Below are 26,611 nucleotides of genomic sequence, written 5' to 3'. Positions count from 1 at the left end.
CTCGAGTCCAGATAAACCGCGAGCTTCCCTGCACCCTACCCCGCCGCCTCCCGTAGCTCCACCTCCCAGAAGGCAGCGAGAACCGCACATGTGGCTAATTTTTCAGTGGAAACGGCGTTGCGCAAGCGCAGAGAGAGCAGTTCTAGCGTAGACTCTGAGCGGCGCTTGCGCACAGTTCCTCCATCCCAGATCACCTAGTCCACTGGATTCCGAGGGCTCTGCGCTTTTCTTACGTCACTACTAGGCATGCGCTTTGGGAGGAGGGGTGAGCTTTTGGGAGACCGGCCGGAGGCGGGTCTTGGCTGAGGTCTAACGGCGCCTGCGCGGACGGGAGCCCTACTGGAACATGGCGACTTGCGCTGAAATCCTGCGGAGCGAGTTCCCTGAAATTGACGGACAGGTCTTCGACTACGTGACGGGTGAGCAGAACCGAATCAACGCGCTGGGGAATCGGAAATGGAAGTCATTAGGGGAAAGACTAAGGGCGGGCAGTGCCGGGGACCGCTGCTAGGCCTCTCCTCTGTGTGACCTCTTGTCCCGAGAGCCGGTTAGGTCTGGAGCCCGGACTGGGGCCGTGGTTCGGGGGCTAAAACTGCTTGTATGTCTGCCGTACCCGCTCTCTTCCTCGACCTGCCACGCCCGGCCTAAGGCGTCTTGCACAGCGGCAGCGCGGACTTCGAGTCTGTGGATGACCTGGTGGAAGCAGTGGGGGAACTGTTGCAGGAGGTGTCCGGGGACAGCAAGGATGACGCGGGCATCAGGGCTGTGTGCCAGCGCATGTACAACACTCTGCGCCTGTAAGTGCCAGGGCGGGGGAATCTTGGGGCAGGATGGGGGGTGGGGGCGTGATAGGAGGGCGGACGGTGAGGAGACGAGATGTAAGGGAAGAAGGTCTGATGGTTGTAGAGCTTTTTATTCAGCTCCTAATTCTGCGCTTTCTGTTTCTACCGTCAAGGGCTGAGCCACAGACCCAGGGAAACAGCCAGGTGCTACTAGACGCCCCCATCCAGTTGTCAAAGATAACAGAAAACTACGGTGAGAGTGAGGGAAGATTGAACTAGCTGCCCTCTGCCCTTGTCTCAGCCTTCACCCCCTACCCAGCCCGCTGTCCCCTGGAGCCCAGGACTCCTGGTACCCCTTTTCCACAGGAAAAGGTTGTAGAAGCTAGTTAATGTCTTTACTGAGGGCAAAAGAGGCCATTGATTAAGGGAGTAGGATTGGACAGGTCTCCAAACTCTTAGGTAGGGTAGGAAGAATATGGGCCTTGGAACTAGACAGACTTGGGTTTACTTCCCAATTTTGTGACTTTTCTAACCAGTTGCATGACCTTTTAGGAGTTGCTTATCTGCCTCAGTCTCTCTATTGTCAATCTGGAAGGTGTTTTTTGGTTTTGTTTTGTTGAAAAGTGGGGGGATGACAGCTGTTTCTGGGATTGTAAGGCTTTTCTTTAAATGTCTATGTCTGTGTCTCATTCATATTAATTACTCAAAATGTTAGTTTCCCTTCCCTCAGGGAGAAGGTGACTGCTTTTCTTATCGCTTACAGACTGTGGCACCAAACTTCCAGGACTGCTAAAGAGGGAACAGTCCTCGGTGAGGATGGGAAAGAAAGGGTGGGGGCTGAGGGTGAGCGAGGGTGAGCATTGACTGTCTTTAAATACTGGAGTATCTTTTTGGGGAATTTCTGATAAAGTCTTTCCCTGAGAGCAGGGTAACTTAAGATGTTGTTTCTGAGGCTACAACCTAGGCTGAAATGGTTGTGTTTGGACCTTCAGACAGTGAATGCAAAGAAGCTAGAGAAGGCTGAGGCTCGACTGAAGGCAAAGCAGGAGAAGCGCTCAGAGAAGGACACACTCAAGACCAGCAGCCCTCTGTGAGTTTAGTAAGAAGGGCTGAGAAGAGAATAGAGCAGTCTCTATTGGGATGGAAGGGTGGCTGGGAGTGCTAAAAGCCATCCATTTCTTCCTTTGAAAGAGTCTTGGAGGAGGCATCAGCCAGCCAGGCAGGCAGCAGAAAGGAGAGTCGGTTGGAATCATCCGGCAAGAACAAATCCTATGATGTTCGAATTGAGAACTTTGATGTGTCTTTTGGCGATAGGTGAGGGAGTGGCAGTGGGGGGTGACTTTTTTTTCTTTTTCCAATTAAAGGAGAATTCGGACAGATGGAATGGGGCTTAAAATAACACTAGGTTTGTGTTGTTAAACTTGCTGCATACCTGTTTCTAGAGCAGCACCCTTTGTTTTCTTCCTGCTACCCCTGCAGGGTACTGTTGGCTGGAGCAGATGTGAACCTGGCATGGGGCCGCCGCTATGGACTGGTGGGCCGAAATGGGCTGGGGAAGACAACACTCCTGAAGATGTTGGCCACTCGGAGCCTGCGGGTTCCAGCCCACATTTCCCTGCTGCACGTGGAGCAGGAGGTTGCTGGAGATGACACCCCTGCCCTTCAGAGTGTGCTAGAGAGTGATACCGTGAGAGAGGACCTTCTGCGGAGGGAGCGGGAGCTCAGCGCCCAGATTGCCACTGGCAGGTAAAGGCTCCAGAATAGGTAATAACCAGCAGCCACAGTTCTTCACAGAGTGCCTGTCATACTACCACAATCCATAACTTGCATGCCCATCCTAGTAAGCAGCAGAGCTTAGAACTTGGCTCTGTGGGGCTGTAAAGCCCCGTTCCTTCCACAGTGCCCACTGCCCTCACTGTCTTGAGCAGGTTCTTCCTATCCTCTATTCCTGTCCTGGCAACAAGGCAGTCGGTGACCTGCTTTTCAGCTACATAGGGTGCAGGACATTCCCCCAAGACTATCTGCATTCAGGCTGAGTGCTCTTCCTCCCATTCCCACTCCAGGGCTGAGGGCTCAGAAGCTGCACAGTTGGCAGAAATATATGCCAAACTGGAGGAGATTGAGGCCGACAAGGCACCTGCCAGGTATTTAAAATTCCCCTTCCCTCCTTCAGATTTTACCTTTCCATTTCGTTACCTGTTCCAACGGGGTTCTTTAATTTCCTCACTTCTAGGGCATCAGTCATTCTTGCTGGGCTTGGCTTTACCCCTAAAATGCAGCAGCAGCCCACCCGGTGAGTGGCCCTTGCCATTCTTAGTTCCGAACACTGTTGGCTCTGTCTCTACCTGTCCTGGTGAACACCTACAGCTGATGTGATCTGTGTTTCTTTAGGGAGTTCTCAGGTGGTTGGAGGATGAGACTGGCCCTGGCCCGGGCCCTGTTTGCTAGGTGAGTCTCCTGGGCCTGAAGGGGCCCATGGATACTGTGGAGGATTGGCCTTGGTTCATGGGAGGTCGTGAACTGCTGACCTAAAACCTCAAGGCTTGCATTCTTTTCTATAGGCCAGATCTTCTGCTGTTGGATGGTGAGTTTAAAATGGGCACCCTGACTTTGGGGTGAGGAAGGATGGCAGCATCCAAGTTCTCTAGCCCTTCAATCCCAAATGTGTCCTCCCCAACTTTTCCAGAACCCACAAACATGCTGGATGTAAGGGCCATCCTGTGGCTGGAGAATTACCTGCAAGTGAGTGGCTATAGGTGCTGGAGTAGGTCTAAGGAAGGTCTGCCTCTAAGACACTGGTGGGGAGGTGGGGGGTGCTGGAAGTTGATTTCCCTCCCAAACTGGGCCTGCCATCCTGTGACCCCTCAGACATGGCCCTCTACAATCCTGGTTGTCTCCCATGACCGCAACTTCCTGAATGCCATAGCCACAGACATCATCCACCTGCATAGCCAGCGGCTAGATGGCTACCGGGGAGACTTTGAGACCTTCATCAAGAGCAAGCAAGAGCGGCTGCTCAACCAGCAGCGTGAATATGAGGCACAACAGCAGTATCGCCAGCATATCCAGGTATGGAGGCAGACAGGGCTAGGGGCCCATGGGTATTAGAGTTTTCAGGGATGAGGGAGCCTGACCAGTGTCTGCACTCATCCACCCACAGGTTTTCATTGACCGATTTCGCTACAACGCCAACAGAGCTTCTCAAGTGCAGAGTAAACTCAAGATGCTGGAGAAGCTGTGAGTACAGTGCCCTCGATTAGACCCTGACTCTTATTCCCTTAATTTTTTCCCTGATTTTGCAGGTACCCCTTGCCTTCCCATTCTAGGTCTCCCCCTTTTCTAGAAACCAACTTTAATCTCCTCTCCAACAGGAAAGCAGAGAATTTTACACTGCTGTTGTAAATTAGTGTTGTCCCCACAGTCCGAGGCAACCACTAATTTCTTTTCTGTCTCTAATATATTTGCTTATTCTGGGTATTTTATATAAATGAAATTCTGTAACAGGTGACATTTTGTGTCTGGCTTATTTCACTTAACGTAATGTTTTTGAGGTTCATTCGTGTTGTAGCATTTATCAGTATTGCCTGCCTTTTAATGGCTAGGTAATATTTCATGGTAAGGATATACAGCATTTTGTTCATTGATTCATCAGTTGAGGGTTATTGGAAGTGTTTCTGTTTTTTGGCTCTTATGAATAACAGTGCTCTAAACATTTGTGTACAAGTTTTCGTATGGACATATGTTTTCTATTCTCTTGGGTATATGCCTCGGAGTAGAATTGCTGGGTTACAAGATAATTCTATGTTTAACTTTTTGAGGAACTGCCAAGCTGTTTTCTAAAGCAGCTGTACCGTTTTATATTTCTACCAGCAATGTATGAGGGTTCCAATTTCTCCACATCCTTGCCAACACTTATTATCTGTCTTTTTAATTTTGGCCATCGTAGTGGGTGTGAGCGACAGCTCACTGTGGTTTTGACTTGGATTTCTTTAATGACTAACAACGTTGAACATTGGGGGGTTAATCTAATAGCAACCTTTCTAGAAGTGCCGGTGGTGGAAGGAAGTCTAAAATCAAAGGCTTAGGTTTTTGTGACATGAAATATTTATCACAATGTATTAACCGGAAGGCCAAAAATCTCCTGAAAGGGATATTGTGAACTGGAAGAAGGTACTCTAAAATAAGAATGGGGTCTGGATGGTAGAATTATGAGTTTTTTCTAGGTTTTCCCTGAACATCTATTATTTGTGTAGTAAGAACAAAGTCATTTTTTTAAGCCATAAATTTAGTTTGCCTGCCCCCTCTCTCCTCAGACCGGAGCTGAAACCTGTGGACAAGGAGTTGGAGGTGGTGATGAAGTGAGTGCTGGGCCAAGGGCTGGTGGGGAGCTCTTGTTTCCGGCCACCTCTGTGTTCCTCACCATCACCTCCTGTAGGTTCCCTGATGGGTTTGAGAAGTTCTCACCACCAGTTCTACAACTAGATGAGGTGGATTTCTACTATGATCCTAAGCATGTCGTCTTCAGCCGTCTATCCGTCTCTGCTGATCTCGAGTCCCGCATTTGTGTGGTATGGTTGCTGTTTCTCTGTTCTGTGAGCTGGGACTCTGCCACCCCTTCACGTGGTGTGGATTGGCCCAGATCATCTGGCTGCAAAGGGAAGTGGTATACAGGAGCAGGGATTGGCCTGGGCCAAGGGTTTTGCTATACTTCCTTGCAGAGATAGGAAGCCTGGTTGTGGTATTTTATGAATACTTAGAACAAGACTTTATCTTACTAGTCTTAGCTCTGAGTTTTCTCAAACCATGGAACATGGAAGAGAGATCAGATTTCAGGTCTTGACTCTGCCTGTTGCTAGCTTGGTTACAAAGTGGAGATAACACCTACGTCACTCAGTTATTGGCAGGATTAAATCCCCTGCACTTAGTAGGTATTCAGGTGTCAGTTCCCTTTATATCTTTACTGGTTGTTTCATCTTTCTGTAGAGTTCCTTAATATTTTTTTCGTTGTTGAAGGAGTCATTGGTCAGAACCAGTTCTCATCTCCTTCCCTTCAGTGTCTCACACATGTCCACTCTTTAACATTCTCGGGGTTCTTTTTACAGGTTGGGGAGAATGGTGCTGGTAAGTCTACCATGCTGAAGCTGCTTATGGGGGACCTGGCCCCTGTCCGGGGCATCAGACATGCTCACAGGTAAAGGCCCCAATTCCAAACTGCTCATACACTGTAGCTACACTCGTTTATGGTCATTGCCTTCCATCCCCTCTTTCCACCTTTGTTTCTGCCTGTAGGAATCTGAAGATTGGCTATTTCAGCCAGCACCACGTGGAGCAGCTGGACCTGAATGTCAGTGCCGTGGAACTGCTGGCACGCAAGTTTCCCGGTACCTTAGGGATTTGAGTCCGGAAAGGAGGTGACCCCTACGACTAGGCCCATCTTGGGGTGGGGTGCTGAGCAGTGGGCCCCAAGTCTAAGTATAAGGACATGGGCATTTGGAGGTAGGGCTGAGGGGAGGGCGAAGAGAGAAAGTTGGGTCAAGAATCCACTTGATGGGGTGAGGCCTATTCCAGGGCGGCCTGAGGAGGAGTATCGTCACCAGCTGGGCCGGTATGGCATCTCTGGAGAACTGGCCGTGCGCCCTGTTGCCAGCTTGTCTGGGGGCCAGAAGAGTCGGGTAGCCTTTGCTCAGATGACCATGCCCTGGTGAGCTCTTGCCTTCCCCTCTACCCCTCTACCCCTCTACCCCTCTAGCCAAGTAGAAAATGTTTCTCTTGCCTTCGTATCAGAGGGTTCATTTTTCTCCCAACCCCAATAACTACCCACCTTCCTGGGTATTGCCTTCTAGCCCCAACTTCTACATTCTGGATGAACCCACAAACCACCTGGATATGGAGACGATTGAGGCTCTGGGCCGTGCTCTCAACAATTTCAGGGTGAGTGTGCCTTCATGCTGCCTGCTCCTCCCCAAGTGTCATCACCCCTTAGGGCCCCCCTGAGTGCCTCCTGGTCTCCTCTCTTTCAGGGCGGTGTGATATTGGTATCCCACGATGAGCGCTTCATCCGGTTGGTGTGCCGGGAGTTGTGGGTGTGCGAAGGCGGCGGCGTCACCCGGGTCGAGGGGGGGTTTGACCAGTACCGCGCCCTTCTCCAGGAACAGTTCCGCCGTGAGGGCTTCCTTTAGGGTCACCAGGCCGAGGACTGTGCCCAGGACATGGACTGGTCTCTCAGACCCCTGGGCTGCGATATAGGCAACCATCTCCAGGCCACGGACTTCCCCCAACTTTGGGGACAGCCTTATTTCCAAATCTCCTTTTAACTGGAGCATCCTCTGCATAACCCAGGGAGCCCCGTCTAAGTGTCTGTGAGGACTGGTCTTCAAGGGAAGGGGTGGGGGTGCCCTCTGGTTATAGATCCCCCCAACTGCCCCAGCTCTGACTGGGCCCCAAGTGGCTGCTGTGTAAATTAAATGTCCCCCTGCATCTCCCTGGCCTCATCTCTGCTGCTCATTGGCAGGGCTGCAGCACTTGCCCAGTGTTAAGGGGCGTGGGCTCTGAGGTTTGGGCTTTTCCTGTAACACTTATATCAGTCACATGGCCAGGTCCATGGCAGCACCAGTCTTGCTCTGGAAGGAGGTGTCATTAAAGCCACTGGGGCTCAGAGATCACCTGCCTTACTTTGGGTGGCCTGAGCTGGTGGAATGAAGGGCAATGTATTACATCACTGGGGTATACTATTCCCTATAGCCTGGGCTCAGCTGCAGCAGAAGGGGGCTTGGTTTGTGCTGCCTCAGTCCCACTGCTTGGAGGAGTGAACTGATTGTGTAACCTGGCCTCCAGCATGGTTTGTCAACTGCTTACTCCTGTGGTCTCTGACTTAGGCTCACCTTGCTTCTCTGATCCTCGGCTGGAGCTGAAGAGAAACCGAGAAACTATCTTTGTCCCATTTTGCTTGGGTGGCTTCATGTTCTTTATTTTCCTTCGAACCATGTAGGGGGGGCCTGGGAAGTAGGGAATTGAGAATGGGGTCGAATGGGAAGAAACAGCACTTTGTTTTTAAATCAAGGAATCTCAGGAGAGCAGTTGTTTAACAGAGTACTAGCTCTTATAAATATTGTTTCTTGAGGACTCCACTTCTTTTTTTTTTTTTTTTTTTTTTTTTTTTTTAATGTTTATTTATTTTTGAGACAGAGAGAGACAGAGCATGAACAGGGGAGGGGCAGAGAGAGAGGGAGACACAGAATCTGAAACAGGCTCCAGGCTCTGAGCGGTCAGCACAGAGCCTGACGCGGGGCTCGAACTCACGGACCGTGAGATCATGACCTGAGCCGAAGTCGGATGCTTAACCGACCGAGCCACCCAGGCGCCCCTTGAGGACTCCACTTCTATATGTAATTGTTAGAAGACACTAAAATAGGAACCTTGCCTTCCTCAAAGACAACAGAGAAACCAGAATCAACAGAAGGAACTTGCTGGCTTCATGGGAAATTGTAGTCACAGGGGTCAACCTAAGATTTGTAGCCCCCTGAGGCTGTTGTGGTATGTAGGTAGCTGGGGGAAAGAGCCTCTTTTGGAGGAAAGGAGAATGAAATCAAGAAGGCTCTGTTCACTACACAGCAGGTGCTGATAGACTGAGGAAGCTGGCCAAAGGGCCACTAGTCAGCCAGCCTCCTCAGCCTCCCTCCCTCTTAGAAGTCCAGAGGTGTTCCAGCCACTTCTGTGTACCATTGAAGTCACGAGGGTCTTCTCATGGTCCCCACCACACTCCTCACCCTCAGGCCTGCAGGTGTGCCAGTTTGGGGGCCGTGTGGTGTAGTTTCTGTGCCTGCCTTTTTGGCCAGGCTCTCAGCCCCGTCACCCCTCACTAATTTGTGAATCCCTGTAGGAGTCCTCAATTTCTCAGTCGGTGAGAATGCAACTGAAGGGTTCTGTGACACAGAGTCTGCTTCTTTGGGTGTGGCTTTGTGTACAAAGAGCAAAGGCATTGGAGTAGGGCCTGAAATCAAGTCCCAGCTCCATCCCCAGTAATAGAAGGGGCCACTAGTATTAGCTGGGTAATCACAGCACATCACAACCTTTTCGAACACCTTCCTACGTGGTTTCTTTATAGGGTTGTCGTGAGGTTTAGATGGCAAGCACGTAACATATAAGCCCTCAGAAAGCAATTCTTGGGTGAGCGGTCTGTGATTTGAAGACTATTATTATTATTTGGGGAAAGAGGAAATTTTTCTCTTGAGTGGGTCCATAGGTGGACCAATTTGGGCTCAAAGGAAAGAAAACTTTTAAATAGGCTGCTTTCTGGGAGTGAGTTCCTAGAGACTGTTCAGCCCTGCCAGGCTATGGAGAAGGGCTCTGAGGGAGAAGCCAGCACTAGATGGCCTCCAGACTGGCTTCCAGTTTATGATTCCATGAAAGAAATGTGAATGAAGAGCTTTTATATATGACAATATAAGTCTATGCTGCAGGACTTGAGAAAGACGGCATGAATGAATTGCAGGAGGTGAGAAAGATCCCAGGATAAGTGTGTATGGTGAATTTCTGGAAGTTAGGGGAGGTGAGTTGGCAGGAGATGGTGGTCTTCAGGGATGGAAAATGGCAGCAAAATCAGCCATCTCCACTCCACAGGGCAAAGGGGAAAGTGACCCAAAAGACTGCCCTTGATCACTCCAGACGGCCCAATACAGCAGTCTACCCTTCCATGCTGTGGAGACCCTATCTAACCCCAGCCATTGGAAAGCTGGTCCTTCCCACAGCTACTGATGCTGGAGCTGCCCTGCCGACATCAGGCCTTTAAAGCAGTCCAGAGCCAGCCGGGTTGAAAGACCTCAGTCTGCAAGGCCTTCTTTGAAATGCTGGCCTCCCCGCTTCTGCTGGCCTTACATACTCACCAGTGCCTTCCCAGACAACCTGGTTGGTCGCCGGTGGACAAGGGTGCAGTGGGGGTCTGCACCAATCTACACGACCCTCAAAGATGCCAGTCACAGAATCATTTATTCCAATGTGATATTGCTGTCTTGAGATTTGCTAGACCTAGACATTTTACTAAGCTTTCCAGGTAAATTTTAGCACAGAATAGGAGAGAAGGTACCATTTACCCTGCCTGGCCATGCCCCAGCCTGATGTGTCATTTGGATACAGAACATCTTACTAGGAACCGCTCCCCAGGCCTGGGTCTGGTCCATCCACAGATGCAAACCAAACAACACCCCCGCCAGCATCAGAGCACTGTCACTCTGCATCAGCGGGAGCCCGCAGACTGGATGACTGAAGGGCTGGGAGGGTTTTTCAAACCTGGGGTGATGGACTCTGCTTCAACCCTGCCCTCTTCCAAGTGGGCTTCATTGGCACTGTGTGCTTCCCCCATTATAAGCTGTATGCCGATAAGATCGTAGTTCTGGTTTGCCTCGATATCCTTGAAGGCCAGGCCATGGCTTGCTCGTCTTTGCACCTCCTGTGCCTGTCACAGGTTGGCTTCCCTGGAAAGCAGCTTGAGATCAGTTGAGCAGAGGGAGAAGCCGAGCAGTGATGCAGGCCCAGGAAAGGCTCAGCCAAGCCCACGTTCTGGAGCTGGGATAGCCCTGCAGAGTTGGCCTAAGCTGAGGCAATGGGTTCAGCCTTTATTCTTCGGAGTGATTAGTCTTTAGATGCCAGCTGCTACCAGAACGAGGCGTGACCTTCGGAAAGGTTTTCTTCAGCTGAGGCAATCCTCCTCAGGGGCTGACAAGTGAGGACTTTCTGCCGTCAATACGCAGCAGCTGGGGCAAGTTCTTCACTCCTAAAGGGGGATCTGGGTAGCCCATCACAGCATCCACTACAGTGCCTCCCAGTTAATAGGTGCTCAGTTAAAATGCTTGTTAAATGACCATTTGGGGAAAATTAATTTGAGAAAAAGTAGAGAATGATAGAGGAGAGAGCAGAGGCAAGAAGACCAACAGGGAGGCCATGACCCAAATCCAGCCCTAAGGACATGGAGTCGAGATGATGGAGGCAGAGGTGAGACCAGGGAGGGTGGTATGCAGACTTAGCAAGGGGTTTGGAGCTCTGCCTAAATGAGGGAGGGCTCCTTTTTCTGGGCCTGAGTCTTGAAATAAGTGAAATGAAATGAGAACTTTGAGACACTAAGAGGTTAAAGAGATATTTGTTTTTAAACCTTCCCTTGTTCCCCCTTTCAACACAATGCTAAGGAAGTAACAGTTAATATTTATTGGGGTCTTATGTAACAGGCACCGTTTTAAGTACTACACCTGCACTAAATCAGTCCTCGAAACCCTATGAACTGGCACAGTTGTTATCCCCGTTTTACAGATAAGGAAACAGTTGACCGTGGGTGTCTGGGCTGGGATTCAGGCCAGGCTGGCTCTGTATCTCTAACTGCTACAGTGCTGCCACTTAGCTCTACTGTGTGACATACTGAATAGTCAGGTTCTTAATTCCAATGCTTAAAACTCACTAGTTGCATGGAGCGGGGGAGGGGGAAAGTTTGAACAAGCTCCTCTCCAGAGGCTAAGCCGATGAGTAGGTGTACCTGGCACAGTGGCTGATGTGCTAGGTGCTCAATGCATCGTTAAGAAATCCCAAAACACAGTTTAGTGGAAAGTCATGCACTGGGGTTAGTCCAGCTCTTCCACCGGTGGCATCTTGGATAAGTCAACCTCTCCTGGGTAAATTATCCTTAAGTGGGCTTAGTGCACTTTGTCCTGCCTGCTTCTTTGGGTAGTTGGAAGGATTAATTGAAACAAGGTCTTGTGCACGCTTGGATGGCTCAGTCAGTTAAGGTTCTGACTCTTGATTTCAGCTCAGGTCATGATCTCACAGTTTGTGAGTTTAAGCCCCTCCTTGGGCCCTGTGCTGACAGTGTAGAGCCTACTTGGGATTCTGTCTCCCTCTCTCTGCCCCTCCCCCATTCGTTCTCTCTCTCTCTCTGTCTCTCTCTCTCAAAAAAAAGAAACAAGGTCTTGTGCAAACTGAATGTTTTTATAAACTGTAAAGTGCTATGGATCAGCCTGTGGGAGAACTGATGCGGCAAGCACCCTAGAGCCTCCTCTGGAGACAGTCTCACAAATGCTCAGGGCCATCATCAAGATGTCACCCAAGAAGGGCCACCCCACAGCCCTCATCTGCTGAGCTGCACATCAGAAAGCCACGGGTGCAGGAATGCCTAGCCCCTGCTGAGTTACATGGGGTTGGGCAGAAATCACCATGTAATTTAAGCCCATTATAATACGTATACGTCATGCCCTGTCGGTAATTCTAGGTTTCTGTTTTATGTTGAATAAATGGGTGGTTTGAAAGTGATTTCTGATTTATTGTATGTAGAGAGGCCTTTGAAACTCTAAATTACAGTACGTAAATATTTGTCAACCGACACTATAGCATTTTAACACTGAGGAATGCTTCATGAATGTTCTCTTTTGGTCTTATCCTCTCACCAACCTTGTGTTAAATGGCTCCTGCTGAGTTATTCCCATTTTACAGAGCAGGAGCTTGAAGCAGATGTTAAGGGTCTTGCTTAGGTTCAGATACCTCTTTTTGTGCAGAGAGAGGGCAAGAACCAAAGTATGTGGTTCATCTCTCCAGATCAGCTGTTCTTAGCTTTGTTCCACAACAGTTTATACAGAGGGTGACATTCTCCTGAGCATGCCCAGGGTCAGGAGCCCTTCTGTCCTTTTAGAAAAGTATTTGAACCTGGAAGGAGGGTTAGTGCCTGTGGGTCTGATTTGTTTTAACTTGTGTATTAGGGTGCGAGCTCTGGAATCAGAACTGCATTTGAGTCTGGATTCTATTATTGAATGGCTATGTCACCTTGGCAAATGATGCCTCTCAGTGCCTCAGTTTCCTGATCTATAAAATGGGAACAATAATGGTCCTTACATTGTAGGTTTATTGTATTAGATAATACAACCAAAATTCTCATCATGGGCCCACTAGTTCCATAAATGTTAGCCATTATGATAACTAGTGTTTGTTGTGACCTTCACTGCTTTACTGATTTTAGTGAGGTAATATTTATGATGCTCTGGAGCTGAAGACCACTGTATTTAGTCATGGTGCCTCAACCAAAATGACAGGTACCCACACTTCCAACTTTGTGTCCTTGGACCTAGAAGGGACCCCCTCTTGGATTCTTCTCTCACTGCAAAGACTTATCCTTTAGATTCTTACACACACACGCGGGCTTCTCTTGTTCTTTATGGATGTTCTATATTCAATCTATTCCATCACTCAATACTTTGTTTGAAGTTGGGGATTCTCCATCAGTAGAGGAGTCTAGGTTTTCCTTGAGTACTAGTGACCTTTGAGTATAGTCATTCTCAACCTTCTTACCCCCAAAGATATTTTCATCTCCCTCTTCCATGAACACTACAGTCAGAACAAAAGTATGGCACACCCAGAACTTGGAAGTAGAGTTATCTTAGAATAAGACTAGTAAGAACTAGTGAACAATGGGTGAGATGAAGTCATTCAAGAAATTGTACATTGTGGTTTGGTGTCAGGGTTGGGGGTACTTTTTCTTTTAAGTTTATTTTGAGAGAGAGAGAGAGAGTGGGGGGTGGGCAAAGAGAGGGAGAGAGAGAGGAGGAGAGAGAATCCCAAGCAGACTCTGGCTGACAGCATGCAGCGCGACAACAGGGCTTGATCCCAGGACCCTGGGATCATGATCTGAGCCAAAATAAAGAGTCGGACCCTTAACCGACTAAGCCACCCAGGTGCCCTAGGTTGGAGGTACATTTAAGAGCCATCAGGTAAATGAGGCACAATTAGCTAAGGAAGAAGAAGTGACTGGAACAATATATGAAATGTGATTGGAATCAAGAATGCCAGGATCCTGCAATGGAGAAGAGAGAATATGAGAGACCCAGCATTGTCACTGGGTCCCCAGACCTGCTGGCAGGTGGCAGACTCTATCTGGCGACTTGACTTTTTGGCAGGTCTTGCGTCAAGAGGCACTGGGTGCCCCCATCCATCATAGCTTGACACCACAGGCCCCAGACCCTCATCCACTAATTCCCCCATCCCATTCGACCTTCCTCTGGATTCCTTGGCTTGTGACTTGGCTTCTGTGACCTTTCTCACCTGGAGAGCATATACTGACTGGAAAGTTGGATTTTCAGGCCTCTTGTCAGCTGCATTTCTAGTGACAAATTAATGAACCGACCTCTGGTTTATATGTCAGTCTCTTCTGAGTTTCAATACTGTGGCTTTATCTAACAATAATGATATGCTAAACACGATGTACCAAACATCATTCTAAGCATTTTACATGAATTGGCTAATTTAGATGTATTTTTTTTTAATGTTTATTTATTTCTGAGGCAGAGAGAGACAGAGCACGAGTCGGGGAGGGTCAGAGAGAGAGGGAGACGCAGAATCAGAAGCAGGCTCCAGGCTCCGAGCTGTCCGCACAGAGCCCGACGCGGGGCTCGAACTCACAAACCGTGAGATCATGACCTGAGCCGAAGTCAGTCACTCAACCGACTGAGCCACCCAGGCGCCCCGATGAATTGACTAATTTAATCCTCACAACAAACCAGTGAGGTATGGATTATCTTTATAAGTGAGAAAGTGGAGGGGCGCCTGGGTGGCTCAGTTGGTTAAGCGTCCAACTTCAGCTCATCGTGATCTTGTGGTCCTTGAGTTTGAGCCCTGCATCGGGTTCTGTGCTGATAGCTCAGACCCTGGAGTCTGCTTCAGATTCTATGTCTCCTTCTCTCTCTGCTCCTCCCTAACTCACACTTTGTCTCTGTCTCTGAAAATGAAAACCTTAAAAAAAAATTTGTTTTCAATTAGTGAGAAAATGGAGGCCCAGAAAAAATCTAAACTAAAGACACCTTGCTCGGGGCTAGCCACTCGTGAGACTCTGAGCTGGGCTTGCACTGAGGTCGTGGTGAGCCCAAAGCTCCAGCTTGCCCGCTCTAGCACAGCAAGGTGCCTCGACCACATTAGCACTGAGTACCTGAGGTGGTGAGGAGCATCTCTGTGCTGTGGTGACCTCAGTAAGTCCTGGGACCCTAGGTGGGCCACCCACATCTGAGCAGCCCGCCAGCCCACCCGGGCCATGCTGCCATGTGTTAAAAGATTGTATGAAACAAATCTAATTTGTTAATTATTTTCCCGTTAAAATTTGATCAAAATATAATATGGTACTAGTCATAGTTTCTGATCAGCCTTAAATAATCACAGTTGCCAACCCAACTTATTTGATTCCAGCACAAGAAAAGAAACACTGTTTATTTTTTTAACGTTTATTCATTTTTGAGAGACAGAGCATGAGTGGGGGAGGGGCAGCGAGAAGGAGACACAGAATCCGAAGCAGGCTCCAGGCTCTGAGCTGTCAGCACAGGCGCTCCAAACACTGCTTTATTTAGCTTGACCACTTTTCAGGGATGTCTCTAGTCCCATCTTACTGTCTTCTCAAGCTCTAGGCTGGGGTTTTAGTGCCCTGGGAAATGTTGGACTTTACACAGGCTGCCTCTCTGGACCTTGGTTGGCTACTTCACCTAGAATGATCTGGGCACATGTGTGCTAGGACTCTATGCCTCACTGGTGTGCTCAAAGGGACAGTCAGGAAGGTTTGGTCTGGGGTGTTTGGGTGTCCAAGGAAACAGAATTCCGTCTGACTTGACGTTTACCAAATGGGTAGTCCTAAGGGTTAGTCTTCCCTTTTATAAAATGTGTATGCCAGGGGCTCCTGGATGGCTCAGTCGGTTAAGCCTCTGACTTCAGCTCAGGTCATGATCTCACATTTGTGAGTTCGAGCCCCGCATCGGGCTCTGGGCTGACAGCTCGGAGCCTGGAGCCTGCTTCCGATTCTGTGTCTCCTTCTCTCTCTGCCCCTCCCCCACTTGCGCTCTGTCTCTCAAAAATAAGCATTGAAAAAATAAAATTAAAAATGAGTGTGCCAATTGCCTGTCCTCAGGCTGCTTCCTCAGTATTCTAATATGAACACTGTCCAGAGCTGACGCTCAGAGAGGCCCCCTTAACAATTGGAGGTTTCTTCATGGAACAACTTCCACATGCATTCGTGGGTGTGTGCAGCACTGGCTTTCTAGGGAGGGCCTGTTTGGAAGCAACCAGCTCAGGTCCAAACAGACACATGGAAACAGCTGATGGAGGTAACCCTGGGGTGGCCCCCCAAGAACTGGGAAATGAGGGTGTAAGCTGCCTTCTGAGAATCAAACTGAATGATCAGCTTCTTTTTTTTAATTAAAGATTTTTTTTACGTTTATTTATTTTTGAGAGACAGAGACAGAGCACAAGAGGGGGAGGGGCAGAGAGAGAAGGAGACACAGAATCCGAAGCAGGCTCCAGGCTCCGAGCTGACAACACAGAGCCTGATGCGGGGCTCAGACTCACAAACCGTGAGATCATGGCCTGAGCTGAAGTCGGACGCCCAACCCAGGTGCCCCCTGAATGATCAGCTTCTAAACGACTAGAGACAGGACGTAGACTGATCCAAACTGCCTGAAGAAGGGATGTATCAACCCACAGTGCCCATCCCAGCACCACCCGGAAGGGTGGCCCGGAGACTGCTCCAAATCCCAGAGCTCCTACTAGGAGACCCTTTCCTGTGGAAATAAACAGGTGGAGCCATCTGAGGCCGGTGCCATCAAAGTTCTGATTACAGTGCCACCCCCCTTGTTCTGATACCGTATTCATGAAGTGACGCCTTGAGTGTCTCACTCACCTGAGCTGGCATATTAGGGAAGATGTAGCCAAAACTGCTGCCTGGCCCCACCGCTCATCAGCTCAGTGCCTCAGGCCAAGTTCTCTAACCTCTCGCAGTACAATTCTCTGGAGGAGATGGGAGGCTAATTTGCATAAGATCATTACAAATATCAGGGCCACAGCCCGCCTCAGTTGGAAGAGCATGCAAATTAAAACAAAAACAAAATAAAACGTGGGGTGCCTGTGTGGCTCAGTCAGTTAAGCAGCTGACTCTTGATTTCGGCTCAGGTTATGATCTCATGGGTTCATGGGTTCAAGCCCTGCATTGGGCTCTGAGCTGACAATGCGGAGCCTGCTTGGGATTCTCTCTCTCCCTCTTCTTCTGCCCCTTCCGTGCTTGCTCTTTCTCTCTCAAAATAAATAAATAAACTAAAAAAAAATTGTTTTTAACGTTAGAAAAACGATCACTGAAAAGATGAAGAGAATTAACACCCCTGGGCTGGGAAGAACACCTAAGGAGGGTGAGTTCTGTTCAATGAGGAGCCCTAGAGAACAGAACTATAAGGCTTTGCTAAATGAAGGGGGAACATTGCAGTTGGAGTGTCACCGGGAAGGGAGGGCAAGAGAAGATATGCGTGTGTCCTGAGTTCGATCCTCTTACCTCCTGAGGACTAGTGCACTTCACAAAGGGGGCGGAGTGGGGAGGGGGAGAACTTCTAAGAAAAATGAAGGTTCATTCTTTGTTTTTTAAACATTTTTTAGATTTGTTTTTGAGAGAGAGCATGAGCAGGGGATGGGCAGAGAGCTCATGCCCTGAGCCAGAAGTCGGACCTTAAACGACTGAGCCACCCAGGCACCCCCAAGGGTCGATTCTTTGAAGTTATTTGCGTTTCTGAGACGCAAAACCCTCAGTTATCTCAATCTTTTATAAGTGATTTCTGCTGTTGTTGCTTGTATTTTTGCTTTTTGAAATCAAGAAAGAGCCCGGATCAATGCAGTGTGGAACAAAAAATAATAATGATGGAGGAGTTCCGAGCCAGGCATGGTCATAGGAATGAAAACATAAGGGCCTAACTGCTGGGAACTTGCAGGAAACTTAGAAAGGGCTTTAAGCAATAGATACACTGCTTTCCCTGCATTTTCAGACTTCTTTGGACTCTGTAATGTGAATGTCACTTTTTTCTTTTCACATTAACATGGGCCTATTTAAGTTTATAGGCACTTTAATGATAAAGTGTCTCAAGTTTGACCAAAAACATGAGCCATGAGCGTATTACAGGAAAAAGAACTATTGTATTGCTAAGAATAAGTTTGTCCTATGCTTCTCATTCTTACGGTTTAGGCTAAGCCAGAGATAGACATTTAGGCAGCACAAGTTCTATTCATCTGTAAGGTTCTAGAGGCTTGACTGACCACAGAGCAACCTCCACTCGCATATCTGCAGTGGCCTCTGTTCCTCCTCAGAGGAACTACCACTCTACCCAGAGTTGCTCGAGTATCCTCACAACTGAGTGCCTGGTTCCCCAGAGCAAGCCACCCGAGAGAGAAAGCAAGGAGGAAGCCACGATGACTTTTATGACCCACAGGTCACCTACCGTCACTTTCAGCACAAGGGTAGGGGATTAGGCTCCACTTTTTTGAAGGGAGGAGTGTGAAAGAATCTGTGGCCTTGTTTTAAAACCACTACAATTGACATTGTGGTTTTAAGGTTTAGGCTTGTGCAAACTGTGTTATCTTTTCAACTCTAAGACTTGGTGAGGACCAAGTGTTTAGCCTATAAGGTCTAGAAACAGGGGCAAATTCATGAAGGGGATGCTGCTTAGCAGAGACTCATTAGAGACACCTGCTGCTTTCCCAGGTAACAGCCTAACTACATCAGTGTTTTCCAGAAAAACAGAATCATTAGGATATATATAAATATACATATATACATGTGTATATATACACATATATATATTGTATACACATATACACATATATGCACATATTGTATACACATATACACACATATATATACACATATATATATACACATATGTATATTTTTTCTTATATATCCTAATGATTCTGATTTTCTGGAAAACACTGATGTAGTTAGGCTGATAAATATATATATATTTATCTGAAAGAATTGATTTACATGATTGCGGGAACTGGATAGTCTGGAATCTGTAGATGGACCAGCAAGCTGGAGACTCAGCTTGCTGAGGCAAATACAAAATAACAAGGCTACCGTGACTGTAAAAATGCAATTATATATAGTGTGTTCATGAAGAAAAATCTGGCAAGGTACAAATGAAGGCATTGTGAGTAATTTCCCCCTCTGCTTTTTACTAACACTGCAGTCTTGAGGCAGAATTTCTTTTCTGAGAAATCTCAGTTTTTTGTTTGCAAGACTTTTCAGCTGATGGGATGAGGCGCACCAGGTGATGGTTAACCACATCTAGAAAACACCTTCACAGCCACACCCAGATTAGTGTTTGATTAAATAACCAGGTATTCTAGCCCAGCCAAGTTGACACAGGAGTCTAACCGAAACCAATCCCTGTTTTACTTTCCCCCGTTGCAGAGTGGGCTCACCCCAGCCAAACTTCTGTATTCCTCCGAAGTGCTCCCCTTCTTCAGTATCGGCTCATGCTTCCCAATGACCAGTCCCTGCCCTTTTTATTATAAATACAACAAATGCAGGGCGTTTGAAAGCAGAGGGGGAAATTACTCACAATGCCTTCATTTGTACCTTGCCAGATTTTTCTTCATGAACACACTATATATAATTGCATTTTTACAGTCACGATAGCCTTGCTATTTTGTATTTGTCTTTAAACTTAACATTATCTCTATATCAAAAACTCTTTTTCTTTTTTGTAATTGCTATTACAGTTTTCATAATTAAAATTTTTAACGGCGGAGCACCTGCGTGGCTCAATCTGTTTCGGCTCAGGTCAAGATCTCAGAGTCGTGGGTTTGAGCCCCGCATTGGGCTCTGAGCTGGCAGTGTGGAGCCTACTTGGGATGCTCGGTCTCCCTCTCTCTCTGCCCCTCCCTCTCTCTCCCTCTCAAAAATAATTGAACAATCGTTTTTTAAATAAAGTAAAATAAAAACTTTAATGGCTATGAAATAGTCTACCGAGCAGATGTATCATAGCTTATTTAAAATTTCTTTGTTGGATATTTGAGTTGCTTCTAAATTTTCACTATTATGGATAAATGCTACAATAAACATCTGTGTGCACATTGTCTCTCTGAGTGTTTAATTGGTAGTATAGGGATTAAAGTATTTACACTAAAGAGCTATAATGATTGAATGAGGTAATGTGTATAAAGCACTTGATATAGAGCTTTGCATACATTAGGTACAAAATAAATGGAGGTTACTATTATTATCAGAACCTGATTCATACTGATTTGGACAAGACTATCTTTTGTGTACAAAGACTTTCAAGAGAGGGAAAAGAAGCAAGGAAATCTTACAGAATCTGAAAGGATGTATCAAGGCTGTAGTCATTTGTTAAAGAACCTCTATAATTCTCTGCCCTCAATATTGTCACTCACACTTTGTTTTAACTTTCCTGAACTTTTTTTCTTATTATATACAGTAGCTTTCTTTTTCTATGTATCTGAGAATTCTTGTTTAGCAAAATTATTGGGCTAGGAATTTTAATATCAGCTCTTAATCTCTGTCATGGTAACGTATTCCCTAAAGTCTATTGAGCATTGGAGATTTTAAGCTTCTGAGACAGTGGAGATATAGACAAATTTTGTGCAGCAAAATGCATTGAGCTGCATAGAAAAGGTAAAATTAGGGGTGCCTGGGTGGCTCAGTCAGTTAAGCATCCAACTCTTGATTTCAGCTCAGGTCATGATCTCGAGGTTTGTGAGATCGAGTCCCGGGCTGATGGTGTAGAGCCTGCTTGAGATTCTCTCCCCCACCCCCTTCTCTACCCCTCCCCAGCTCCTGCGAGTGTGTTCTCTCTCTCTCTCTCTCTCTCTCTCTCTGTCTCAATCAATAAACTTAAAGAAAAAAAAAAGGTAAAGCCACCCACACTCAGAGAACAGGTGAACTTGTAGAACATACTACACAGTAGAGAGTGTCAGAAAAATAAACAGAGATTAGGGTAATTCACAATAAAGGAAGAATGGAGGCAGCATAATCTGTCTCAAGATAACTTTATCTATCATCTATCTATTTTTTTTCAAGTTTAAACATCTGTCTTTGAGAGAGGGAGAGAGAGCGTGCACATGCAGAGCAGAAGAGGGGCAGAGAGAGGGAGAGCGAATCCCAAGCAGGCTCCTTGCTATCAGCACAGAGCCCAACATGGGACTCGAACTCACGGATCATGAGATCATGACCTGAGCCGAAATCAAGAGTCGAATGCTTGCCAACTGAGCCACCCAGCACCCCCCCGCCCCCATTTACTTACAAAAACTCCTTCCTCCTTAAATAATCTCCCAGTTCTCCTTCTGGATTCAGAGGGCACTTGGCATCCAACCCATTGGAATGAAGAATGTGTTCTCTGCCTTGAGAGGAGCATCTGTTGTGTCAAAGTGGCAGGACAAGGAATTGATCTAGGAATCCCTCCTTGGGCCAGTGTTGAGTCAGGTATACAATAGCAATCTTAGAAAATGTTTGTGGAAAGGAATATTCTTATCTCCATAGCTACACATCACTGGCCTTCCTGGCCTGCACCCCAGCAGGCCCGTAGGGATATTTGTATGATTTGGTGATGTACGTGGTTCTTTCAGTTGGAACAGCTGGTGCAGCAACTTTGGGAGAAAGAATATGGCAGAGCACTTGGACATCCCGATCACCCAGGTTGCTAGTGAGATATTAGTTGTGTATGTCAAGGCTTGATCTTGAACTTAAAAAAAAAAAAAAATGATGCTACGTATTCTCTTTAATTTTGCAGTAGATATTTTAAACTATTTATTATGAGAAATCGCAAATATATACAAGATTAGAGACACAGAATAATGAGCCCCATGTTCATGTTAACCAGCTTCAATAATTATCATTCATGGTTCAAATTAGTTAATCGTGTTTCATCTCTACCCCTTTGTTTTGCCTGCCCTGTGAATCCTGCTCCCCTCCCCTAATTTGCCATGCTTTGTCCTCACCCCACGACAATGCTTACAGTCTGTTGCATATTCTTACCCGGAGGAATGTAATGTCTGATGGCCATTTTGTGATAGCTTTGATATTTACAACAGGATAAGCTTCAGTTTTTTGTTTCTCTTCGTTTTCTTTGCAGTTTATAAAAGGGTTTCTACCAGAATTAGTAGTGTAAAGTGTCAAGTTACTCATACAGCCATTTTTCAGTAATCACGATTATACTACGGAATCAACATATCATAGAGATGCAATTTTCTTGCAAGAAGTGAAGTTCTTTTTTTACTAAATTTTTTATTTTAATTCCAGTGCAGTGAGCATACAGTGTTATATTAGTTTCAGGTGTACAGATAGTGATTCCACAATTCTCTGGGCTCATCATAAGTGTTCTCTCTCTCTCTCTCTTATTTTTTTCTTCTGATAAGTTCACTCTTGAATCCCCTTCACCTATTTCACCCAACCCCTCTGGTAACCATCAGTTTGTTCTCTATAGTTACAAGTTTGTTTAAAAAAAGAGAGTCTGTCTCTTCATTTGTCTCTTCTTTTTTTTCTTCTGCTCATCTGCTTTGTTTCTTAAATTCCACACATGGGTGAAATCATATGGTATTTTTCTTTCTCTCATTGACTTATCTCACTTAGCATTATACTCTCTGGCTCCATCCATGTTGTTGCAAATGGCAAGATTTCCTTCTTTTTATGGCTGAATAATATTCCATTGTTGTGTGTCATCTAGCAATGGACACTTGGGCTGCTTCCGTAATTTGGCTGTTGTAAATAATGCTGCATTGACATGCAATTTTCTTGCAGGAAATAAAATTCTAACCTGTTAAAAAATATATTTATCTTTTAGAGATGTTTTAGGTTCACAGCAAAATTGATTTCCCATATACCACATGCCTCTACACATGCATAGCCTCCCCTATTTTTAATATCCCCTATGGGAGTGGTACATCGTTACAATTTATGAACCTACATTGACATGTCACTATCACCCAAAGTCCATAGTTTACGTTAGGGTTCACTCTTAGTGTTGTATATTCGATGGGTTTGGCAAACATATAATGACACATATCCACCGTTATAGTATCATACAGACTAGTTTCATTGCTGTCAATGTGCTCGTGCACTTTTAAAAATTAAAAAAAAACCTCCTCTTCTTTCCTTCCCTTCCCTTCTTGAACAATTCAGTCCTGAAGGCATCAAGTGAGGGAGAGAAATGCAGTTGTTCACACTAGGATGAGGTCTACCTCAACGAGCCCGAGCAGGGTGTCAGAACCTGAACAGGCTGAGGAGGGCATCTTTGGAAGAAGATGGCCCAGTGTGAAGCATCAGAGCCCGAGTGAGGTGAGGACATCCACGCACATCAGAGACCCAACAGGGTAAAGATGGTGTACTTGCAGCAGGGGAGGTAGGAGTGCAGCCTGGTGTGGAGAGCAGAGCCCAAGCAGGGCAAGGAGGGAAAGACCAGGACAGGGTGTTGGGCAAGGTTGGAGTGGGGAGGGCTTCTGGGTGTGGAAAAGGGAGGCGGCAATAGGGGGGTTGAAAGTATGAATAAATACATTAGGGAAAACGAGGCAAGATTCTCACAGTTGGAAAAGGAAATGACAATACAGGAAGAGAGAAAACTTGGGGCACCTGGGTGGCTCAGTCGGTTAAGCATCAGACTCTTGAGATCAGCTCGGGTGGTGATCTCATGGTCCGGGAATCGAGCCCTGCATGGAGATCTGCGCTGAGTATGGAGCCTGCTTGGGATTCTCTCCCTCTCTCTCTGTCCTTCCCCCTCTTGCGCTCTCACTCTCTCTCTCTCAAAATAAAGAAACATTAAAAAAAAAAAAAGATAAGAGGGACTCATGCGGCTCCATTGGTTAAGCCTCTGAGTAGTCTCAAGTCATGATCTCATGGTTTGTGAGTCCAAGTCTCCCATCGGGCTCTCTGCTGTCAGCACAGAGGCGCTTTGAATCATCTGTCCTCCACTCTCTCTGCCCCTCCCCCACTTATGCTCTCTCTCTCTCAAAAATAAATAAACCTCAAAAAAAGAAGAAAAAGAAGAACCAACATTGTGATGCTGGGTGAAAGTTGGAGATAATGGTGTAAATTCCTGGTTTTCAATACAAAGAAACATGGAAAGGAGTGCCTGGGTGACTCAGTTAAGCATCTGACTTCAGCTCAGGTCATGATATCACGGTTTGTGGGTTCAAGCCCCCCATCAGGCTTTGTGCTGACAGCTAGGAGCCTGGAGCCTGCTTCAGATTCTGTGTCTCCCTCTCTCTGCCCCTCCCATGCACATGCTCTCTCTCTCAAGAATAAATAAACATTAAAAAAAAAGAGAGACATGGAAATAAATACAGATGTAAGTGAGTATATAGCTCTGTCCCAGCTCTGGCTATTGAGAGGGCCTTGGAGAAGTGACAGCCCCACCCCAATTGCAATGAGCACATACAGTGTCCAAATCTTGGCTTCTAAATACATTCTTCACTGTCAAGTGCCAGAGTTCCCTAGTGAAAAAGCTGGTTCTTGGGCTGAGGTAGAAAAGATACAAGATGAGTCTAGAACTCTTGTACTAGAAAGCAAAGACGATGAAGGAATAATTGGGACATGTAAGAAGGACACAAGTTAGCTTGACGTGCTCCCACTGGGCAAATTAGGGATGGTTTCAGCATCAGTGTAAATAATGATAGTAAGAAATTATAACCCCTGTGTAAAATAGGAATACATACTGATATGTATAAATACATGAATAAATTAAAAGTTTGGTGAGGAATGAGATACATGTTTTTAAAATACTTCCACACCAAACATTTATTTATTATAAAGAGAAAAGCAGTTGCTTTGCAGTAGAGAAGCCTAGCAGACACTACCTTAAACAAGTAAAGTCAATATCATCAGTAATGTAAAATCAAAATCTTATGCCACCTAATAGGATGCAATCAGAAGAACACATGCATGAGGAAGCATCAGACAAATCCAAATTGAGGGACCTTTTACAGAATAAATATGCTGTACTTTTCAAAATGTCAGCGTCATGCTGGTCAAGGAAAGAAAGACTGAGGAACTGTTCCAGAGAGAATAGACTACAGAGATTTGACAAAATGCAACACATGATCTGAATTGGATCTTCTTCTTCCCCTTCCATTTCCTCCTCCTCCTCCTCCTCCTCCTCCTCCTCCTCCTCCTCTTCTTCTTATTATTATTATTACAAAGGACGTTATTGGGACACTAGACAGAACTGGATTGGAGTTAGAGGATCAGATGGTAGAAATGTATTGAGTTTATTCCCTTAATTTGATGGTTGTGCCGTGGTTATGTAGAATGTCTTTGTAGAAAATACACATTAAATCAGGGGGAGGAGGAAGATCTTTGTTTTGTACTTCACATTTTCTGTATACTTGAGATTGTTTCAAATTTCAAAAATATGTTTAAAATATAAAAGTAATACATGAATGTTGGAACAAGTTGAAGAATGCAATGGTATATTCAAAGTTAATACCCCCCTCACTTCCAATTTTAGTCCTGTCTTCTGTAAAGAAACCATTGTTACCAGTTTCTTAGACAATCTTTCCAAAATTCATCTATAATCTCATGAATATGTAAACCTATAAATCTATATGTATGGAAAGACTTTCTCTCATTGTGCCAGCTATTAACTTTCTCCTTAATGTCCTTCGCTAAACAGAAATCCTTAATTTTTGTAACATTTTATTTTGAAATAATTTCAGACTTGGAGAAACATTGCAAAATGTTACAAAGAATTCTGCTCTTCCCCTCAGCCAGATTCCCCAAATGTTGCCATGTTGCCACATTTGCTTTATCATTCTGTGTATATTTGTGTGTAAGTGTGTGTATAATTTTTTCCTAAATAGTATGAGACTAAGTTGTGAACATGAGGTTCCTTTATTTCTCAATATCCCAATATGTTGTTTTTTAAAAACAAAGACTTTCCTTATGTAACCACAGTACCATCCTCAAACTCAGGAAATAAACATTGATATATCAGGAAATATTGATATATATCATTATCTATAGAGTTTATCCAAAATTTGCCAGTTGTACCATCAATTTCCTTTATAGAAAAAGAAAAAAATTTTTTTTTGATCCAGGATTACACATTGCATTTAATTGTCCTGTCTCTTTAGCCTTCTTTGATCTGGAACAATGCTTCAGTCTTTATCTTTCATGACCTTGACATTTTGGAAAAGTACAGGACAATTATCTTGTAGAAAAGTCCCTCAATTTGAGTTAGTCTGGTGTTTCCTTATGATTAGATTCAGGCTATGATTTTTGGCAGGAATATCATAGGACTGAGGCTGTACCTTCTCAGTGTATCTTATCAGGAGGCATGTGATGTCAATTTGTCCCATTACTGGTGATGTTAATTTTGATTACTTGGTTACGGTGGTGTCTGGAGGTTGCTATGCTGTAAACTGCATTTTTCTCTTTGTAATTCATAAGTATTTTGTGGAGACGAAATACTTGATTTTTATGTAACCAAAATTAACACAGTTTCTGTGTGTCAGTTATACTCAAATAAGTAGCAATAAATAATAAACTAACAAACAAACAAATAAATAAAACAAGCAAGAAAGCAAAATCATCAATGTTTTACAAAAATGATTTATTCTTTTAAAAGGTTCGAGTTCTGGGGCTCCTGGGTGGCTCATTTGGTTATGTGACCGACTTCAGCTTGGGTCATGATCTTGCAGCTCATAAGTTTGAGCCCCGCATCGGGCTGTCTGCTGTCAGTGCAGAGCCAGCTTCAGACCCTCTGTCCCTCTCTCTCTCTGTCCCTCTCCCGCTTGAGCTCTCTCTGTCTCTCTCAAAAATAAACATTAAAGGATTTGAGTTCTTGCCCACTACCCCTAGGTGACAGAGATTTTCTACAACATTATTTTTCTAATAATTGTATAATTTTGTTTTTCTTATTTAAGTTTAATCCATCTAGAATTCACTCTTGTATGTGTTGCTATATAGGAACATGGTTTTCATCTTTTTCCAAGTAGTGAGACAGTTTTTCTAATATTATCTACTAAACAACCGATCCTTTCTTCAGTAATGTTGGTGCCAC

At 45.7% G+C, this 26,611-nt stretch overlaps 1 protein-coding gene across 1 annotated transcript; it reads left to right on the top strand.

Annotated features, from left to right (window-relative positions):
- The first annotated feature begins 231 nt into the window (after nucleotides 1-231).
- Nucleotides 232-7,722, top strand: ABCF3 (ATP binding cassette subfamily F member 3). The gene is made up of 21 exons (XM_019463333.2): nucleotides 232-419; nucleotides 650-797; nucleotides 956-1,035; nucleotides 1,546-1,592; nucleotides 1,775-1,872; nucleotides 1,974-2,096; nucleotides 2,262-2,528; nucleotides 2,846-2,926; nucleotides 3,016-3,075; nucleotides 3,174-3,230; nucleotides 3,344-3,366; nucleotides 3,469-3,524; nucleotides 3,651-3,851; nucleotides 3,943-4,019; nucleotides 5,096-5,140; nucleotides 5,218-5,350; nucleotides 5,885-5,973; nucleotides 6,072-6,163; nucleotides 6,351-6,483; nucleotides 6,626-6,713; nucleotides 6,803-7,722. Exons 1-21 carry the CDS (start codon nucleotides 347-349, stop codon nucleotides 6,959-6,961), a joined length of 2,130 nt encoding a protein of 709 aa, XP_019318878.2. The 5' UTR covers nucleotides 232-346; the 3' UTR covers nucleotides 6,962-7,722.
- The last annotated feature ends 18,889 nt before the right edge of the window (nucleotides 7,723-26,611 follow it).

The sequence above is a fragment of the Panthera pardus genome, unplaced genomic scaffold (assembly GCF_024362965.1).
Source record: "Panthera pardus isolate Hobbes unplaced genomic scaffold, ASM2436296v1 HiC_scaffold_16, whole genome shotgun sequence".
Taxonomy (NCBI): domain Eukaryota; kingdom Metazoa; phylum Chordata; class Mammalia; order Carnivora; family Felidae; genus Panthera; species Panthera pardus.
This window is presented reverse-complemented; position numbering and strand designations above follow the sequence as displayed.

Coding starts and splice junctions, on each gene's coding strand:
- ABCF3 (XM_019463333.2), top strand. CDS start 347: ATGGCGACTTGCGCTGAAATCCTGCGGAGCGAGTTCCCTGAAATTGAC. Junction 2,927..3,015: donor GCCGACAAGGCACCTGCCAG/GTATTTAAAATT, acceptor CCTCACTTCTAG/GGCATCAGTCATTCTTGCTG. Junction 5,141..5,217: donor GAGTTGGAGGTGGTGATGAA/GTGAGTGCTGGG, acceptor CACCTCCTGTAG/GTTCCCTGATGGGTTTGAGA.